The sequence below is a fragment of the Macrobrachium rosenbergii genome, chromosome 42 (assembly GCF_040412425.1).
Source record: "Macrobrachium rosenbergii isolate ZJJX-2024 chromosome 42, ASM4041242v1, whole genome shotgun sequence".
Taxonomy (NCBI): domain Eukaryota; kingdom Metazoa; phylum Arthropoda; class Malacostraca; order Decapoda; family Palaemonidae; genus Macrobrachium; species Macrobrachium rosenbergii.
Window position 1 is genome coordinate 55,491,989 of NC_089782.1, and position 20,874 is coordinate 55,512,862.

At 39.2% G+C, this 20,874-nt stretch overlaps 1 protein-coding gene across 5 annotated transcripts in view; it reads right to left on the reverse strand.

Moving 5' to 3' along the window:
* Window positions 1-20,874, reverse strand: part of DNApol-alpha73 (DNA polymerase alpha subunit B) — a 172,547-nt gene that overhangs the window by 47,392 nt on the left and 104,281 nt on the right. For 2 of the 5 annotated variants that reach the window (XM_067086508.1, XM_067086510.1), the window contains exon 3: window positions 14,207-14,267. In XM_067086508.1, the coding sequence (XP_066942609.1) occupies window positions 14,207-14,267 (61 nt within the window). Of the gene's footprint in view, window positions 1-7,529; window positions 7,572-14,206; window positions 14,271-20,874 lie in introns of those variants that run through there. The other 3 variants (XM_067086507.1, XM_067086509.1, XM_067086511.1) reach the window with 2 other exon arrangements.

Genomic DNA, 20,874 nt, shown 5'->3' on the forward strand with positions numbered 1-20,874 from the left:
GTTATGTACAGAGAAAGAGGAACTTATCCCAAAAAATGCAATGATATTGCAGCCCTGGCATCCCCATTAAACATGACAACTAAGCATTGAAAGGGAAACGTATTGCACTCTTCCAGGAACTTTCTGAGCATGAATGACACTTGACATTTTCAAAAAATTATGACGTGACTACGCAAGACAATGACGTCAGTAAATTAGAAAAAGCAGGGAAAACGCAAAAGAATAGCATTTCTAAAGAATAGGGGGAGACTTCTAATGAGACAGACTGCTGCTGTACTTGGTCTCCACAGTTCCAGGGGAGATCGCTTGGGAGGCTCATGTCGGGAGGGGAGGGGAGGGGGGGAGGTAGGGAAGCAGTAGCGGTGGCGCCTGGGTGAGTGAACGTTGCCAAGGTCATGAAAAGGCTACATCATTATCGCTGGCACGTACGGGCGAACGCACACACAAACACGCTCGCTTCCAAAAGCGCGCGAAACCCCACTGTAACGAAATGTCGCACGGCGGCAGCGCTCGTTGCTGCAAGTCCACCGAAAACCAAGTCCCAGCGTTGGCTGCAAGGGGAAACATCGCAGCGTGTCCGGGAGTAATATTTCTTAAGACTGAGGCCGTAGCAATTCAAATCTACAGCGGTGTTATGGACAAACTAGTCCCCACCCCCCCACCAACGGTACCTGCAGACGAAGAGGCTATTTTACACGGCAAATGCCAGAAAGCTTTAAATATGAATTCCCTGGTAAATTCTGAGGAGTTAACTCACACGTTATGTTACATCAATCTAGTCTTGTGCTATCGCGGACTCTTGCTCCTAAAACAACTAAGTGTTGGGATAATGCTATGGAAACACAATCACCTCGTGATGGGGGATAATTTTCTGAACATTTCGGACTTGAAGACAGATAAAATCAAAGGCCGAAGGTTTCGCAACTTCAACAGAAGAAATAGCTGAGGCACGACTTTTGTTTGGGCGAACTTTTTTCTTTGTAGTGAAGAGCACAAAATACCCCAAAATGTCGCCAGACTGTTCAAGTCATTACGTCAGAGACCAAGGAAGAAACGCTAAGTACGCCCAATGGTACATTCCTGACGTACATAAACGAATGACTGGGGAAGAAGCAAGCAGCAGAATCCGACCTAAATGATTTCCAAAATCATGTACTGCAATTCACGATACCGTACACAAACTCCTTTTGTAAATGAGGTTGTACTACGCACCGTCTAAAAGGGGGAGGAGGTAGGAAGGTCCACCCAAGATCTTTGGGTCCACCAACGTGTTTAACCAGAATCTTTGGGAATCGAAATATCAAAACGTGAGAGCACCAAAAAGGGAGGCGGCACGAACCATCTTGTAACAATCAACTCTTAAACTGGTGATAAGAAAGATTTTTCGCATCTGGTGGGAACGGTAAAGGGCCTCATTGGCATGAATGCCGCTCGAATTCAAGTTTTGTGTGTGTGTGTGTCCTCTGCATGGATGATAAAATGAATACATACATCCTAAATAGGAAGGGACTCTGGCCGTTGATTTGGAGTTAGTGCCCTGAGGCCACTCGCACCACCTTTATTACAAGACACCAAGAAATCGGTCGTATCGGGCATATATATTTTCTTGGTGACATTTATTTCGTTTTTAAATCATTATCATTTTCGATTAAATTTTAAATAATATACTTATACATATTACAGATACCTGGCTTGTGTTTTGAGCAGCTGTCAATTTTCGTATGGCCACAAGGCAGGAAGATGTAAGGTGCCTCACCCACGAAGAGGATATACAGTAGTGAGGTCAAGTTTTCAACTGAGGTCCACCGCTTGATCCACCTCTGACATATTATTATTATCTGACCACTTTAATCAGTGTTCTTGATGGCACACTACTACATTTCTGCATCACAAAGAAAATAAATAGATTCCTACCTTTGAAAAGATTTCACTGTGATGGAAAATATACGATCTATATGAAGAATCATTTTATAGTCTTCAAAAAATTCCGTTTAAACTTGGAAATGTAGAAATAATCCATGACATAAAATGATGTTTATATTGATAATGAAAATAAATCAGTTGTAAGAACAAAAGACACATTTAATTTAATCTAAATATAAGGGGTGTATTTGTTACTGTATTTTTCTTAGTGCTTTCACATATTTTGAGTTTTATGCGAAATTCCACATCTACATGAAAGGAAGAAAAACACCCACTATGAGCAAACCAGTAGGCGCACGCAGCACGAACACCTATGAGCAACATGAAAACAATTATTCAGAAGGTTACATTTACCCAGATTTGCACCACGATTTTAAGAACGGATCTGAGTAGTATCGCCAAAGGAAAAGCGCTTCAACTTAGGAGCGGGACGCGGCGAAAACGTTTTGACCCAAGAAAACCACCACAATACACTACGCTACACTACACGGAGTGAAGCTACAATAAAAATATAAGTAACAATAGAGCGCTATCTACACAAAGTCACATGAAGGGCACGTCATTATTTACATCATAACGGTACAGGTCTTCAATTTCCATTTTTTCTATGAAAAACATGGTGTACAAACGTGTGTGTGTGTATATATATATATATATATATATATATATATATATATATATATATATATATATATAATTATATAATATATAAACCATGTATTGAAATTACATAATTATAATGAAAACTTATATAATATACATACAAACACACACCGAATATATATCACTAAGTCCACGTCGGCAGGTGAGTGAAAACCGGGACTTTGAACAAGTACTTTCGTAGTTTATTCTACATTTTCAAGTTCACACACACACACATTATTATATATATATATATATATATATATATATATATATATATATATATATATATATATATATATATATATAATATGGCGCCTCAACTTAGCAAATTTCGTTACTTGACGGACTCGTCATCATGCCCGGCCGCCCCCCTCCACAAATGACATTTTAGCTTTTGATTTTGCAAGTACACTGTATGTGATTATCTTTTCTCGTGTACTAAAAGTTCTAACTAGAGTGTATAATTACATAATGTAATATGGTTACTGGACATAGTTCAATCTACACTTACAAAAATAATATTTGTTTAGAAAGCATTACTTTGTTTTCCGGCAACCATGTGCTAAGAGATTCTTGGGTGTTTGGTTGAATGAAGCGTGACTGCATGCAGAGCCTACCGTGTAGGCTATACAGCATAGCCTGCGTGCTGAGCCTTCATTTCAGAAGCAGGCGAAAGGCGACAGTCAATCATTGCATAGTAACATCTACGAAAACATTTCGTCTCAGAATTTGACGAGTGATTTTGTCTCGCCGAGAACCTGCTCTGAAATTCTAACATTGTCCATTTGCAAAAGTCAAATAATACAATTTTATATAACATAATGATAATTTTGATAAAACTGTTGATTTACTTTACACAATGATATAGCACGTATTATTGTCATTTCACCTTATAAAACATTAACATTGCGATCACGCGCCATTTGAATTCTGGCATTATTTACTTTCTCAAAATCATCAACCGACTTAGTTTTACCGACATCAATACTGTGTTACAAGTTTACAATCGTTCATCCGAAATTCTAAGGCGACATTTTTATGGGAGGTCAGGTTAAGCGTCATCGATGACATGGAATGCTGTTTATGGTCCCATTTACAGCAGTGTGAAAATTCGTGGGTTGACCCCTATTTACTCTCGTAACTTGAAACTCCGAAACCTAATTTTTGAGAGAGAGAGAGAGAGAGAGAGAGAGAGAGAGAGAGAGAGAGAGAGAGAGAGAGAGGACAAATAAATTTTATTTCATTCTTATTTACGGAAATCGCCATTGTCAATGAGCAAATTGTTAACAAGTTAACACGTGTGAAGCAACTAACTCAGACAAAATGTGATATAAAAGGGAGCGGGGGCCGAGCTAAGTCGATTGATCCACTTATGTCAAATGTACAAATTCATGGTATATATATAAATTATATTGACTAGGATTTTGAATGAACTCTATACAGATTTGTCCCTGAAATTATTGTTTTTAACCACAAAATCCTTCTATTCACTTTAATTACCAGAGGATTAAAAAAACGTAACCTCTTCATAAACGTGGCAAGCTTTTTGAAGGCCTTCGCCAAATGTCGTTTGTGGTCCAGAAGTCTATATCATTAGCGCCCTTGACCCAACCAACCACACGGGACAATGGAGAGTCCCTTAAAGCACGTTTAATTAAGCGCCCAGGCGAGGGAAATGGTCTACAGTGCTTTCAACTATTTCCAGCAGGAAAAAAGAAACGGCGGACCACTCGGTCACTAACATTTCCAGACTGATGGATCGTGCGACTGCCGTTGCTGCTGCTGCTGCACAGAGTGAGTGAGTAAGTGAAAGAACCATATTTCGGCTGTATGTGGGAATATAGGCTACACAAAATTGAATATCAAATATCATTTGCCTTACCTTTTATATAAAAATCAGAAGAAAATATTCTTATTGTATACTGTATACTTAATGTACTATATGAGTAACACATTTACAAATAACAGTATGTTTATTATGCTGTGAATATGAAAACACGCTGTCTCTCTCTCACACACACACAGTATATGTACTGTATATATAATACGAACAGCCAGACAAATGAAACGAATAGGTTGTATAATATGAGACTCCAACGGCCGAGCATCTTATAACTGAAAGTCTTAGACGAAGGTCGTGGATTAAAGGGACGAACTCGGCAAGGCTGGACTCGGCAAGGCTGGCAGAAGAAATCAGCGACGCGGCAGAACTGAGCAAATTTGGACGTCATCATTAACCTCTCGGACGGATGATGTTTCAAATGCCGGTAGAAGGATCGCCCCAGGTAAACAAAGGCAAATATTCTCCAAAGTGAAATTTGGCCCGCCACTCGATTTTAGGCCTAACATCGGCAAACAGTTGTTTCTCGAATCGGTTATGTCAGTACTTATGTTGTTTACGAACACTAAGCGGTTGTTAACTATAACTCAGACAAGACACAGATTTGGCATGCCAGGTTGAATGCATAACTTTTGCTTCTATCCCTATTCATTTGTTAAACTCAGATATAATATGCATTATCAATGAATGGCATCTACAGGCATACGAAGCCTAGTCTAGTGTAATACATAAGGCTTTAGCCTTGTATAATCTACCGAAACAAAACGTCACACATGAAGCATAGCCTCTGGAGATGTCCCGAATGAACGTGCATCTGGCACCGTGCACGACCTGATGAAACCACGTTTTGGGACGAGATCCTAAGGACCGCATGATGCACGTGACATAAGTACGCCAATCACGGTTCCTTTTGATGCTCTATATCTTTCAGTTTTACATCAAGGTTTTGTTGGAAACGAATTGTGTTTGTGTACTTACCAGGCAAGCTTCAGCTATGAAATACACAAAAAGATCCAGAAACCGAAACACAGCTGGCCCCAAGGGTTTCACATGAGGGACTGTGAGCCTGTAGTTGCTAAATGAACCATCATTTGCAGATAGTACTTTTTTTAATTAATAGAACTTGGCTTAAAATACGGCCTAGCTTTATTTGTACAAAAAATTTTTAAATAGGGTAAAATTGTGATGTCATCAGTTTCGGAGGGAAGTTGCTTCCTTCCACCTGTCCAAAGCGTTTTGCAGCCCACACTGGATCAGTTTCTTCAGCCGCAGTTACAACCTGCAGCTTTAGCCATATTTACTTTCTTGAGGCCCTTTTCTTCACTGCGTAAAGGATAAATACAAATTAGTTTCATTTTTACTTATGGAAATCACCAGAGAATGAGCTTGCTAAAAATTTTAACAAATCCACAAGTGTAATGCAACTCGATATAATTTATATGTGCCACTGTTACCATCAGCAACCGGCTTTCTCGGTTCAGTTAATTGTTTATGTCAATACTTGCAGCTGGTGTCCTGATGAGCGTGGCTGTTACTTGGGAGACCTCATAATGAAATACTGCAGCAGTGAAGCCAAGAGTTGGGCAAGCCTCCTTCAATTTAGGACAACTCGCATTTAGCTAATCTGTGAACGTGTGCCTTTATGCGTACGCGCACGCATCGCAACAGATCAACTTCCACTCACCGCGTGTTTGCCAAATTGCCTACCTCTCTCTCTATCTCTTCTTTACAAAAAACGCATACCGAGAGAGAGAGAGAGAGAGAGAGAGAGAGAGAGAGAGAGAGAGAGAGAGAGAGAGAGAGAAAGCAAATCCACATTAGTGCGCAGTATACCTTGACGTCACACATACGTGTATGTGCACGTATGCACACAAACACTGAAATATGTCACACTGCATTACAGTACTGTATCAGGTGCAACACTGTACTGCATAAAATGAATATCAGTAACAATACTGTATTAAAAAGAGAGGGGGAGAGGGGTGCACAGTAAGTGCGAAGTGTTTTGTTTGTGGTTTTCTTTGAATGTTGGGGATTTTTGTGCATTTTACATGTTTCTGCATATTTTACTAATCTTGTCATCAAACCCGGGAAACAGGTAAAACTATAGCAATTGGCAATGTTCTTGTTAAGTTAAAACTGTCCATTACTGTGCTGTAGGTAACTTTAGAAGTAATTAATTTTGCACACATATATATATACTAATATATATATATATATATATATATATATATATATATATATATATATATATATATATATATATATATATATATATATATATATATATATATATATATATATATATATATATATATATATATCCCACAGGGTAGTGCTCTCAGTTCACCTCACGTGGTGCACTATAGGCATTACCTCAGGGTCTTTGCAACGTCCCTTCGGCCCCTACCTGCAACCACTTTCATTCCTTTCACTGTACCTCCGTTCATATTCACTTTCTTCGATCTGACCTTCTACCCGCTAAAATTTGTTTTATAATGCAACTGCCAGATTTTCTTCCTGTTACACTTTTCAAACCTTCTTACTGTCAATTTCCCATTCAGCGCTGAATGATCTCATTGGTCCCAGCACTTGGCCTTTGGCCTAAATTATATATGTTATTTATATGTATATATATATATATATATATATATATATATATATATATTGTATATATATATATATATATATATATATATATATAGTTATATATATATAATATAATAAATGAAACTGAATAAGTGAATGAATACCACTTACAACTGGTTATTAATGATTTTATATGGAATTGCTGTTCATTACAAACATAGCGAGTTGCTCCGGGTACTGCATCTTGTTGGCTATTTACCCATCTTTGTTATTTAATGGTAGATATATATATATATATATATATATATATATATATATATATATATATATATATATATATATATATATATATATATATATATATATATATATATATATATATTTATATATGTACTGTATATATATAGATATATATATATATATATATATATATTATATCTATATATATATTTATATATACTGTATATATATAATATATATATATATATATATATATATATATATATATATATATATATATAGTAGTACGTACAATGAACAAGTTGCAGCAGCAGCTCATGAGGTGAAAAGTGGTTGACTTGGCAGGCAGGCAGAGAGAGCGAGCGTAGACTCCACCTGCACCTGGTCATACTTCGATCGTTGGTCTCCAATCGCTTTTCCTCATCTGAATCTTGGTCTTGACAACATCAGTGCAATCAAGGCACCACAATTAATTTCTGTTTATTCACTCTTTACTTAAACACTACTATTCTTGTCTACAGACATCAGCAGTACAGATTCAAACAGCATATTTTACCTCTGCTTCATAATAATATACGTTCATGAAACGGCCAAAAATAACAATGAATGACTCAAAATGCAGGTGAGATGTACCCAAGCATTCTTTCATATTTACAATCCTCTTGTTGACCACACAACCACTTTCTGGTGACAACGAGGCCTTCCTCTCTCTCGTATTTTCATAATCATCTTTTCTTACTAATTGCACAGATCAAACAGCTGATACTGCAAGCCAACTTCACGTTCAACATCACCAATCTGTCACTTAGGAACTCGTTCACTATCCCGCATCGCCTTCGTTAACGAACTGACTTCTACATTCAGATGGCTTCGCTACACGAATTATCGAGTCAAGTCGTCCTCGGCTGCTCCACGAATCCACAACACCGAAGGATATACATACACGCATATCTACAACGGTGCTTCTAATATAAAACTCCTCCCATCAAGAGAGAGAGAGAGAGAGAGAGAGAGAGAGAGAGAGAGAGAGAGAGAAAGAGAGAAATGCCTGCTGCAAGAATATCTTACCTCCAAACGAGACTACTCAGGGAGTACTGAGCCGTACCTCGCTGGCTGGTTTGGTATATTGGAATTGACCGTGGCCAGTAAAAATGCGCGGGAAGCAGCTTTTTTTATTTTTTTGGACGCAGCTGGAAACGACGGTAAAGGAGATGGGTGGGGGAGGGGAGGGGAATAATCAAGAATTGAGGAGGGAACAGAGGATAAAGAGCAGGGGGTAGATGGGAGGGGGCAAAGGGTGGTCGTATGAGGAACCCAGGGAACTGATCAGTGACGATAAGGATAACAATCTTACAAACAAAAAATGTTGTGGGAAGTCCTACGAGGTCCGAGTAAACAAACACCTCACTCACCTAATTAGAAGCAAATACGGCGACGCATATATAATTCATTATACTATGTTCAAGCAACCAACTTGCTCGAAGTTAAATGTTACTCATATGTGATAAACACACAGTTACCTTTATGGAGATGACATAAACGAAACTGAAATACCGTTGCCTTTATGGAGATGACATATACAAAACTGAAATACCGTTACCTTTATGGAGATGACATATACAAAATTGAAATACCGTTACCTTTATGGAGATGACATATACAAAACTGAAATACCGTTACCTTTATGGAGATGACATATACAAAACTGAAATACCGTTACCTTTATGGAGATGACATATGCAAAACTGAAATACTGCCACTGTAAGTTGTGATTAACAAAGCAGTACCCGCAGAACATTAATTCATATGGCATTAAATTCTGAAAATGAATGGACTATTAGACTTGATGGATCAGTTACCTTAAATACTACTTAGCCGTAGCAGCAGATAACATAAGCAGATTTACCATTAAATTTGTTTGCTATTTAAATTAGCACACATTCTTCGGGATTAGGAAAAGCCCACACACTTTTCACACGGATAAATGAAAAGGACAAAGGGTTCACTATAAAACCACTTCATTATATGGGAAGGAAATGTTCAAAGTACATCTAAAGACGTCACGAGAGAGAGAGAGAGAGAGAGAGAGAGAGAGAGAGAGAGAGAGAGAGAGAGAGAGAGAGAGAGAGAGAGAGAGAGAGAGGTCCACCTGCAGGAAATAACGCTTACTGAAGGAAATACCGATCAGTAATTAGTTGGAGGCAAACATCCTCTTAACAGACAAAACAGGAAATCAACCCAAATCATCTCAACATAATTTATACTACTGCAAATCCACAGACCACGAGAAATCTGTCCTTTTTCCCATCAGCTACGTTATTCCTACATGGGAGCGATTACACATTCATCTGAGAGAGAGAGAGAGAGAGAGAGAGAGAGAGAGAGAGAGAGAGAGAGAGAGAGAGAGAGAGAGAGCCCGACGTTGATCCTGACGATTGCTCACTGACGAAGAAGAGCCACGACATGAATGGATGAGTAAAGATCTAGTCATGTGCAGCTATAATCCCATGCACTAGACCGTCACCCATCCGCCCATGCAGGCGCACATGCTGATGATGGAGAGCCACAATCGTTGATCTTGAGCAGACGGACTACTTCGTATTTTCCTAAACCTAAAAACGGAGAGTTCTGACAAACAAGTTACCATAATAATAATAATAATAATAATAATAATAATAATAATAATAATAATAATGTTATTACTATTACAACAGATAAATATTAATAACTATATCAAAATGAAAACCAACTCTTTATATGTCAACTACAAGCTATATTCGTCATCTCCAAATCCCTGGACAAAACAAGCAAAATTTTTCCTGTTTGTCTCGTGCAAGTTACTCAGCCTCTGAAAGCTCTCACAAATGAAAGGTATTTATCTACAGAGAGAGAGAGAGAGAGAGAGAGAGAGAGAGAGAGAGAGAGAGAGAGAGAGAGAGAGAGAGAGAGAGAGAGAGAGTTGTTCTAGATGAAGCCAGCCGTGAGCTGGCACGGGCACTTGCTCTTGGGCAGCCCGGAACTGAAATGGCGCCTGAGGAACAAATCTACACGAAAAACTAGCACGGACAAAAGGGGTTAGTAGCAGTGTGTATGATTTCTGATGCTTATTCAGAGCTTTCTGAGGGCCGAAAGGAAGAGGTAAATTATTACTGCCAGTTTTCTGGAGACGCCCTGGAAAAGAGCAACAGGATGAGAACAGCTCTTCGTTCGTTCGTTCGTTCGTTCCAGAGAGAGAGAGAGAGAGAGAGAGAGAGAGAGAGAGAGGGGGGGGTGTGATCCTTAGGAAACAGCTCGATAAAAGGGGGTCACAAGGTCGATAGTGTGGGAAACCGCAACCGTTTCCTTAAGCGCCGTCGCCCGCCACTCGCCCACCCCCTCCTTCTACCAGTACCAGCACCAGCCTCTTCCCATCTATTCTAGCCCACCTTCCATTTTTTTTTCAGGCCTAATCATCTCCCTCTGACCCACCCGCTTACGACAGTTGTAACATACATGCTTAACTCTGTACAGAAGCGACTGCCTCCACCTGCGTGTTGGGAAATAACACCGAAGGAAAAAACTTTCCCACAGGAAACGTTTGATCACATAATGGCGGTGTGTATCAGAACTGAAAGTAACCAATTACTTGTCAAGATTAATCCAGGTGGTCAAGCAACGAAGGAAAACACGCCACATAAGAACAAAACCATAGGAAAAAGGTCGCAACATATACAGACTGCACAATTTCACAGACAAACGGAAAGGCAAAGTGAGCGAACGAGCTACAAATTGAGAACTTAGGACGACACTGAAGAAAAGAAACGAAAATATTCCATCTCAGAGAGAGAGAGAGAGAGAGAGAGAGAGAGAGAGAGAGAGAGAGAGAGAGAGAGAGAGAGACGGGAAGTGACGTGAATGGGGTGGGGAGAACAAGAATGGAGCAGGATGGTCATGAGATGAAGGGGGAGGGGGAACATAGGTACAAGGTTAATTACAGTAGAAGAGGGAATGAATGGAGGCAGAGTATAGCAAGCACCTCAGACTCATTGTGCAGCAGCACAGTTTAAACAAGAAATTTCAACGCCGACTACGGTGTCAGTGACCCAGTGACCCTGGTAGTTGTAACACCAGATAACTTACAATCAACCAATCAACTGTACTGAAGTTTGTGCCATGGGCATTTCTGCCAAGAGCCCAATTTGGCACTCGGCCGCTTTAATCTGAATAGCGTGGTGAACGTTTCAAAATACTTTGGAATCTAAAAATTAAAAGTCGTAATTGATGTCAAGTTGTGACCAGACCTGGAGAGAGAGAGAGAGAGAGAGAGGTACCCAACAGCAATCCCATATCCTACTGCCCCCCCCCCACCAAAATCAAAAGTCTCTTCAGGTAACAGCAGAGATTTTAAAATGTTATATTTGAAGTGACTGGCAGACATGTCCGCCCGTAGTGTCAGCCTACAGATTCCAGACTAGATTTGGAGTTAAAATGAAACAAAATCCAGCTTAGATCATTAATAAGATATTATGGACTAAACGAAAAATTTGTGAAACTTAGAAGAAGAAATATATTAAAAGGGACATCAAGAAGTCCGACTGCAGAATTCCACTGTTCACTGATGCAAATGACTTCAAAGCTTTGAAGAAAATTATACTTTTGCACAGAGCACTGATGTGACCCTGCAAAATAACGTATCAGTAAAATCGAGATTTGGTCAAAATTCTAATCAACAATCAGAATGAAAGATGTATTAACGGACACAACAAAACTCAGTTCATTAATCACAAAAATTGCAAACACGCAGACCAAACGAACACTAGATACCCGTTCATTTATCCCACTTGAGAGAGAGAGAGAGAGAGAGAGAGAGAGAGAGAGAGAGAGAGAGAGAGAGAGAGAGAGAGAGAGAGAGAGAGAGAGACGCGAAGCAATCGATGTGAAACCCGCAGCACCCTAGACCAACCCAATCTCGAAAAATGCAAGTCATACGGGGCCTACCTGATGCATTTCCGCGACCTAACCAATATGGAATCCACAGCTCGTGTTAATTGTTCCAAGTGTCGGAGATTTTTTTTACATACTGAATACAGCTATACTACTTTTAAAATTCGTTTATACGAAGTGCGAAATGTTACAATTCACACCTCAAAGACAGACAATGAGTTGCACTGCCTACAAAAACCTTCACAATGATGACCGAAAATTTTACACTAAAAAATCAACAATAAAAAAAAAAGGACACCACTAAATTATTCGACATCGAATGGGATCATGATAACGTTAATTAACCTTCGATACACTTTACGTCAAATGACTGGTAAAACTAATATAACTACAAAATATAAAAAAGGTCATACGCCAACGGCCGGAACAATAATAAATCTGGTGACAGTCGAAAGATCACGAGTGCCAGAGAGAGAGAGAGAGAGAGAGAGAGAGAGAGAGAGAGAGAGAGAGAGAGAGAGAGAGAGAGAGAGTCACCAGACTTCAACAGGACGCAGATAGGAATCCCAAAAGGTGGCAGAAACCAAATGACATCTCTGACAACGGCTAACGGCCTTTTTTTTTTTTTTTTTTTTTTTTCATTTTAAAAATAGACCATCATCTCTCCCTCTCTCTCTCTCTCTCTCTCTCTCTCTCTCTCTCTCTCTCTCCCTCCCTAGCTCCGCCATCTGGACAGAGGGCATCAGCCTTGGCATCTCAAGTCTTGAAGACAAGAAGAACCAGTTTCAGATGAAATACAAACATTAACGGCGCGTTGGGACGTCTCTCATAAATTAATGTCCCAGAAATAATAAAATGACGTGGACAAAGATGACTGATGACTGTCTATGATTAAATAGCTCCTAAAGTAATCAAGGTTAGGAATACAACGCCATAAACCTTAAGGATATTAAATCATGATAAAACTTACATATGAATATAGGGGTCTCGCTGATAAATGATGGAAATACACAGCACAAACACAAATTACAAGGGAAGAGAGAGAGAGAGAGAGAGAGAGAGAGAGAGAGAGAGAGAGAGAGAGAGAGAGAGAGAGAGAGAGAGAGAGAATTTAGCATGGGAAACGCAACTGGATATTACACAGACCATGAAATAAACTAAATATTTTCATAATCATGAACTACTGCCGGCAAAAGTCTCATCAACATTTCTCCTATTTTATTTTAGCAGCAAGATTATTACAACTATTTCAACAGTTGATTCTGCCCCGATCCATACAGGTAAGCTTGCTAAATTACTCACTACGAGAACAGGATTTGGATAAAAGAACTTAAACAGTAACAGGAGAATGACAAGTGTGCCATCTAGATACAAAAACATGGATATGAAAGCTAGAATGAATTATTCTGGTCACGTCTAACAGAACAAGCAAAGAAGCAGACCTCTAACATACCTTCTTTGCGAAGGTGATTAAGCCGAGTAAATACATGGTAATAACTATTCCGTTAAGTATTACAGGCAATGAAATCTAAGCTACATCACATTCTTTGGGCACCTTATTGACGCCAAATAATTATACATATACTATTATACCTTACATGACAGCATATATATACAGTATGTAGGCAACATATTAAACTACATGGATATAATAAACGTCTAAGCCAATGTTCATTAAACTTACATAGCTCTGAATAGTATGAACCCCCCGACCAGATACGCTACTCGCATCATCAATGAAGAAATAAAGAGACAAAAAGCTGGTATTGGGCACCAGCAGAGGGAAGGAAAATAAGCAACATTATGTATCGAACGAACAACTTTTTGAACGGAGACGAAGACGAAGACGAAGACGAAGACGAGGCAGGGACAGCCTAATATTGGGAGAAAAGAGGAAACTGGAAATTCAAAGAAAACAGCATAAAAAGAAAGGGGTACTGCGAGCGGAAAGTAGCGGAGAGTCAAACGTGTAAATGAAGGACACAAGAAAGAGAAGAGAAGAAAAGAAAAGAAAATAAAAACTCTGAGTACTATTGGTGGACTGACCTTGGTCGTCGGAGTTCCGCCGTAGGCAGCCAGCAAATCGTCATCATCTTGGACCGAAGAACTGCTAGGTTGAGAGACGCGGTTAAGGAGGAACGCTTTCTGTTCTAACCGGTGACTTCAACGCACTCTCATCTCCCAATACCTGCCTGCCAACCGCCCCTCACACCAACCCCCCTCCCTCCCTCCCTCCCCACCCTCTCTCTTTCTCTCTAGACACACGTGCACTATTTCAAGACATGCGCCACCACGTCAATGCTGACAACTCTTATTAAAAAATATGGATAGAATTACATGTGAAAATTTGATGAACAATCTGCCTAAACACATTGGAGTATGGAGTGAACGAACGCCTCCCCCTTGATTTCAAACCTCCAGGAAGCTGGAGGATAAACGCTCGGACGGACCAGGCACAAACCCCAATGACAACCAACATCGTTACAAGTTCGATGCAGCTTCTACTCACCTTCCGCGTTCGTCGTCTCCAAAACGCTAACACCGCCCCAACACCAATTGACAAAAGTTGTGACAGAGATGGGCGGGCCACGTGTGAAGCCTGGCCGATTTTTTTTTTACAAATACGTCGGGTTAAACCGACCCACAGAGAGCCTTGAAGTGTATTCTCTCTCTCTCTCTCGAACACATTCACAAAATCCACTTGGTTAGCGACACTTCAGGGCACTATTTCCATGGGATTTCTGGCGGCACTTGGCACTTCTCCCCCCTCCTCCCAACAATAATTTCGGGAGGTGGACCATGGAAGGAAAGGGGTCTGCATAGATCTCCACTAGAGAGCAGAGGCGCCTCAAGGCCGGATTTCAAAGACATCTCGGAGAAGAGAGGGCGGGCGGCGACGGGGGCTCCAACGGGAAGCAGCAGCAGCAGGAGCGCTGGTGGCTGGCGCGGACGCGGCAGCAGTGGGACTGAGTATCGAGTCTCTCTCTCTCTCTCTCTCTCTCTCTCGGCGGTCTTGGGGCCCAGGCGGTCGGTCGGTCGGTCTCATGTGGCGGGGGACACACGACGTGGGTTCGTTCTGGGTTCTACCCCCTTCCCTTCTACCTCCTCCTCCCCTTCCACAACCAGAGACTGAGCCGAAAGACCCCCCGAAGCCATAACGCCCTCCCCCGACGGGCCCAACCGCAGGTGGGGTCCCGCCCAACCTCCCCCCCATCCCACGACAAACCCTCGTCAGGAAATCCTCCACGCCACCAAGACGCCTCCAGCTCCCGCTCCTCCACTAACCCTCCCTCCCTCCCTCCCTGACTGCCACAACTAAAGGCCCTTCTCTCTCCCCTCCCAAGCCCCCAGCCCCTCCCTACTCGCAGTCTGGTCCATCCCAAGGAGGTTAGATTCACCTGGGTGCATCCCATCCACTCCTCCAACGAACAATCCATTCCAAAATGTTCCATCCACTCGACAACCTCAATCTCCCAATACAGTACACATGCACGTTCAAGACATACACTCAACGATAAAGAAGAAATAGCTCATACACAAACATTTATGGTTTCATAAATCTCACTGAATATCAAGGAAGCCTTCACTCAGTTCTTTTCACACGCGGAAACTACATTTACACAACTAAATGAAACAACTCTTCGACATAACCCAAATCAAATCCAAAGATCGAAAAGAAGTAAATTTCTGTTCTCCAACCTTAACCTTCTTCTCCTTATTTTTCACACACACACACACATTATATATATATATATATATATATATATATATATATATATTATATAATATGTATGTGTGTTATCTCCTAAATACCACCCAGTTTAAATGAGGTCCTGTTATTAATTGTATTAATGCACAGAACAATTGTGTAAGTGACACAGCTAATATACATTATATATATACATATATATATATATATATATATATATATATATATATATATATATATATATATATATATATATATATATATATATATATATATATATATATATATATAATGTGTGTGTGTGTGTGAAAAAATAAGGAGAAGAAGGTTAAGGTTGGAGAACAGAAATTTACTTTTTCGATCTTTGATTTGATTTGGGTTATGTATATATATATATATATATATATATATATATATATATATATATATATATATATATATATATATATATATATATGTATATATATATATATATATATATATATATATATATATATATATATATATGTATATGTGTATATATATATATATATATATATATATATATATATATATATATATATATGTATATATATATATATGTATATATATATATATATATATATATATATATATATATATATATATATATATATATAGTATATATTATAATATATGATATATATATGTATATATGTATATATATATATATATTATGTATATATATATATATATATATTAATGCACAGAACAATTATATATATATATATATATATATATATAATATATATATATATATGTATGTATATATATGTATATATATATATATATATATATATATATATATATATATATATATATATATATATATATATATATATATATATATATATATATATATATATATATATATATATATATATATATATATATATATATATATATATATATATAGTATATGTATATATATATATATATATATATATAGTTGCTACATGTGCTAGGAAGTGCTACACCATTTGCTAAGCATGAGCACCCCCCATTCTGTCGAGGAGACACATTGCCCATAAAACTTTTAAAACTGTTCTGGATCCCATTAAACTTGAATAAGAAGATATAACCTTTTACTCAACATCATTATATATATACAGTATATATATATACAGTATATATATATATGTGTGTGTGTGTGTGTATAGTGTAACCAAAAAGCTCATCTTAATTTTTTTGGCTTTTCCCTTCCCTTTCAAGTGCACTCAAAGCAAAACCTTAATTTATGTTTGGGAGAACTGTCTCAACAAACCTTTCACAAATTCCCATCTTGACCTCCATGGAAAGTGCAAGCCTCTCTCTTCCCAGTCTTCTGTTCACTTCATGCTACCTTCCTTCTTGCTTCTTCACTCATTCTTTGATTCCCCCTTTCTTCTCTCATCTTTCCTTTCCATGACTCAGAGAATTTACCTCCATGTCATAACATAACATTTCCTCTTCCATGTTGGTCGATTCCGTTTACCATCATTTCCTTCCTCCTACGCATATTTACTCTTACTTTTCCACTTTCACACACTTTCACTAAATTCTGCAGCACTTCCTCACTCTCCGAACCAACGCCTATCCATTTTCTTACCCACAACTTTCCACATAGGTCTAATTTCCTTTCTCTTACTTCTTGCATCGTTCCATCCAAAAGCATATAAAAAACCCAGCATTTCTGATTCACTTTTACACCAAAACAGTCACACTCCCATCAACATTTCTTACAAGGGTTCTGCTTCCATCGAGAGAAGCTTCAATCGCTCTCAACGTCTTATATCCTAAGCAGCTCCCGCATTGCCTTTCTGGCAATTTTTTAATAAAGATTTCCTTGATCAATGAATACTACTTATAGTTTTTTCCCTTTCCTTTGAAACTTCTCACATAACTGTTTCATGACACCCTAACAGCTTTTCCACTACCAATCCTTCTGTAACATCTTACTTTCTCACTCAATAACCTACCATACACCTTCTTACAATATCGTTCATCCTCTTCTTTATCAATTATTTCTCTCACCCTTTCTGTTGGGACATTTCCATCATCTACACATAACTAATATACTCAATCACATTTTCACCACAATGCCACAAGCATCTCACTTTTAATCCTGTGGACTACTGGTGCCTTTCTCTCCTCTCCTTCTGTCTCTCAACTGCCACAAGCATTCTCAAATTTACCTGTACCTTTTCCACCTTGTGTCCAACATCCACACCCAACTAATCTGCAAAATATTTTCTCCATCACATAAAGACCACATTTCTTTCTCTTAGAGACCAACCTGTCCAATGACTTCTCTGCATATACAGTACTGTACTTTTCTGCAGAATAACTCCTCACTCACCCTGTAAGTCTTGCTCACTTTATCCCCTCTATTTTTATTACTTGATAATTAACTCTCTCCAGCTCTTTGACTACCGTATCCATCCTCCACGTGCAACTGCACCCCAAATATATTTTTCAACATTAACAAGAGTTGGTTTCAAAGAAGAGAAAAGACAATGACTTTGAATTGTGGATGAACCGTGTGCAAAAAATCTTCCACAACATTAGGCACTATTTACACCTGCAAAAGAGACTTACCAGCAATGTGGCGAACCTTCTTAAACATAGTGTGGCTATTCACCTCTATCTTGCATGCACTATATTGCTTCCTGGATGTTGAGGCCCCACCTTTCCATTACCTCTTTCAACCCATTTATCTATCCAATCCCAGATCTTCCTCTCCCGCTTACTACCAACATTTCTCACAATTCTGCTTACTGTCAAGCCAAAAAGTTTGCCTTTTAATGCAATGACAAGTTTTGAGTCATCACCAAAATGTGCAGATTTCAGAGTAGCCTACCATTTATGTCCCTTGTTTAATTTTTATTCCACTGCATTAGTGATCATTACAGTTTTTATACAGCTTTAATACTTTTTACCTCATTTTTACTGATTTTGACCAGTTGGTCTCTTGCTTACATCCAATAAAGCATCCTTTGTTGAGTAGATGTCAGTTATTGTTACATAATTCAACATTGGTATGCACTGAAATGACTTTTGCTAAATAAATAGGAATTCTTAAAATAAAACTTATTTTGTAAATAAATGATAGCTGTATTCCCCATGTCAGGCGGGAGGATGACAATGTGAATACGAAAAAATTAACAGGATTGTTTAATATCAACTGTCTATTGATCCATCTATTGTAGCTGAATAGCTGGATCGAGAATCTATTGTTTTCCATTCAGTTTTTTTTCCGTCAACACAAGTGGGGAGGTAAGGGGGCGATGCATAATAGAAAGCTAAGTGCGTATTTAAAAAATAGCAAATTTTTTAAGTAATTTGTATTTTTACTAACATACAAACCTGAAGCTCATTACATAGGAATTTAGCTTTTAGCAAGGTCGTTAACTATCGACAGGTAGGGGGGAAGCTGCACCCACCCATCGTTCTGCACTCCAGTTTGCCTTTCGGCCCAGGTTACAGAATGAGGGGTGGGGTGGGATGTGAATGTAAAGAACTTCAGGTTTGTATGTTAGGATACAAATAACTTAGAAAATTTGCTATCTGTTCCTACACAAATAAAAAATCTTCGTTCTTTACATAGGAGACTTACCCATTGGTGGGGGGAGTCTGGGCAAATCTCTGAACCAACTGGTTGTGTTCTACCCACCCACGAATACCCTCTTGGTCTGAAAGAACTGCAGAAGGAATCCCAAACCTCTAGCTTGCTGGACATATGGGGTGTTGCAACTGCTAGACTTCTGGGCATAAAGTAATGAGTTTACTTCATTATCTCTGATGAAGGCTTAAAGGAATCCAAAAGTGATGGAGACAATAAAACTTGTTAATAAAACCAACGGATTTGTTACATTGACTATCCCTCTCTCTCCTTGTCTAGAGAGAAGGGGGAAATGCACCCAATCAATCTACAAAAAAAGATCAAAGACAGGGTACCCCTATCATAAACTCACCTGCAAAGCCTGTCTTACCAGCATGAGACAGCTCATCACCTGCCTGTCTGCCCTACGAGAGAGAAATGTAAAAGAGAAAAGGAAGGAGACCAGTCACTCAAACATATTCTCTCTTGCTTACTGAACACCATAGACGAAATGCTACCTGTCCCCTCAGGGAGCCAGATGAGCTACACAACTTGTTAGGTAGCCACCACGGGGCCCAAGGAAAACATGTCCAAGGACTTGTCAGCAACATCCTAATGGTAAAACAATGTAAATGTGGTGTGGCACGACTACACACCTGCTCGTAGTGCCTGCTGAACCGACAGATTCTTCAGGAATACAAGGGACGGGGCAATGCCCCTAACTTCGTGAGCTCTTGCCTGGACCGAACTCCCATCTACCTCGTCAGATGAAGAGTAAGCCCATTTGATTGTCTCATGAAGCCAGAAAGAGGTCGTGTTCTTGGAAACCTCTTTCTTGGCTGAGCCAGTACTAATGAAGAGGTGTCAACAATCAAGCCGAGGTGCTGAGTTCTCTTGAGGTAGTGCTACAGCACCCTAAATGGGCATAGCAGCATATCATCCCAGTCATTGCCTACAAAGTATTTTAGGGAGGGGATGGAAAAGGACTCGAATCAGGCATCAGGGACTGATGGATTATGAGTCTTCGCTACAAAATCCGGGACTAACTCGAGAGTAACAGATTCCCACACCTTCAAATGCTTATCATCGAAAGAAAGGCCATGGAGCTCACCTATTCTCTTTGTCGAAGCCAGGACACGCAAGAAAACAGTCTTTAGGGTCAGATCCCTGTCTGATGACTCTCTCAATGGTTCGTACGGAGTACAAGTTAGGCTCCTCAAGACAAGAGCCATGTCCCACTCTGGGAGCCTGAGTTCCCTGGGTGGGCAAGAATGTTTGAAGCTTCTCAGATCTACTCCCTTCAACCGAAGGACCTGGCCAAGGGTAGTTCCATAGCCCTTAATGCCCGAAATAAAGAAAAGTTTCTCTCAGTGAAGAAATACCAGAAAGTCCACTAGCTGCTGTAGA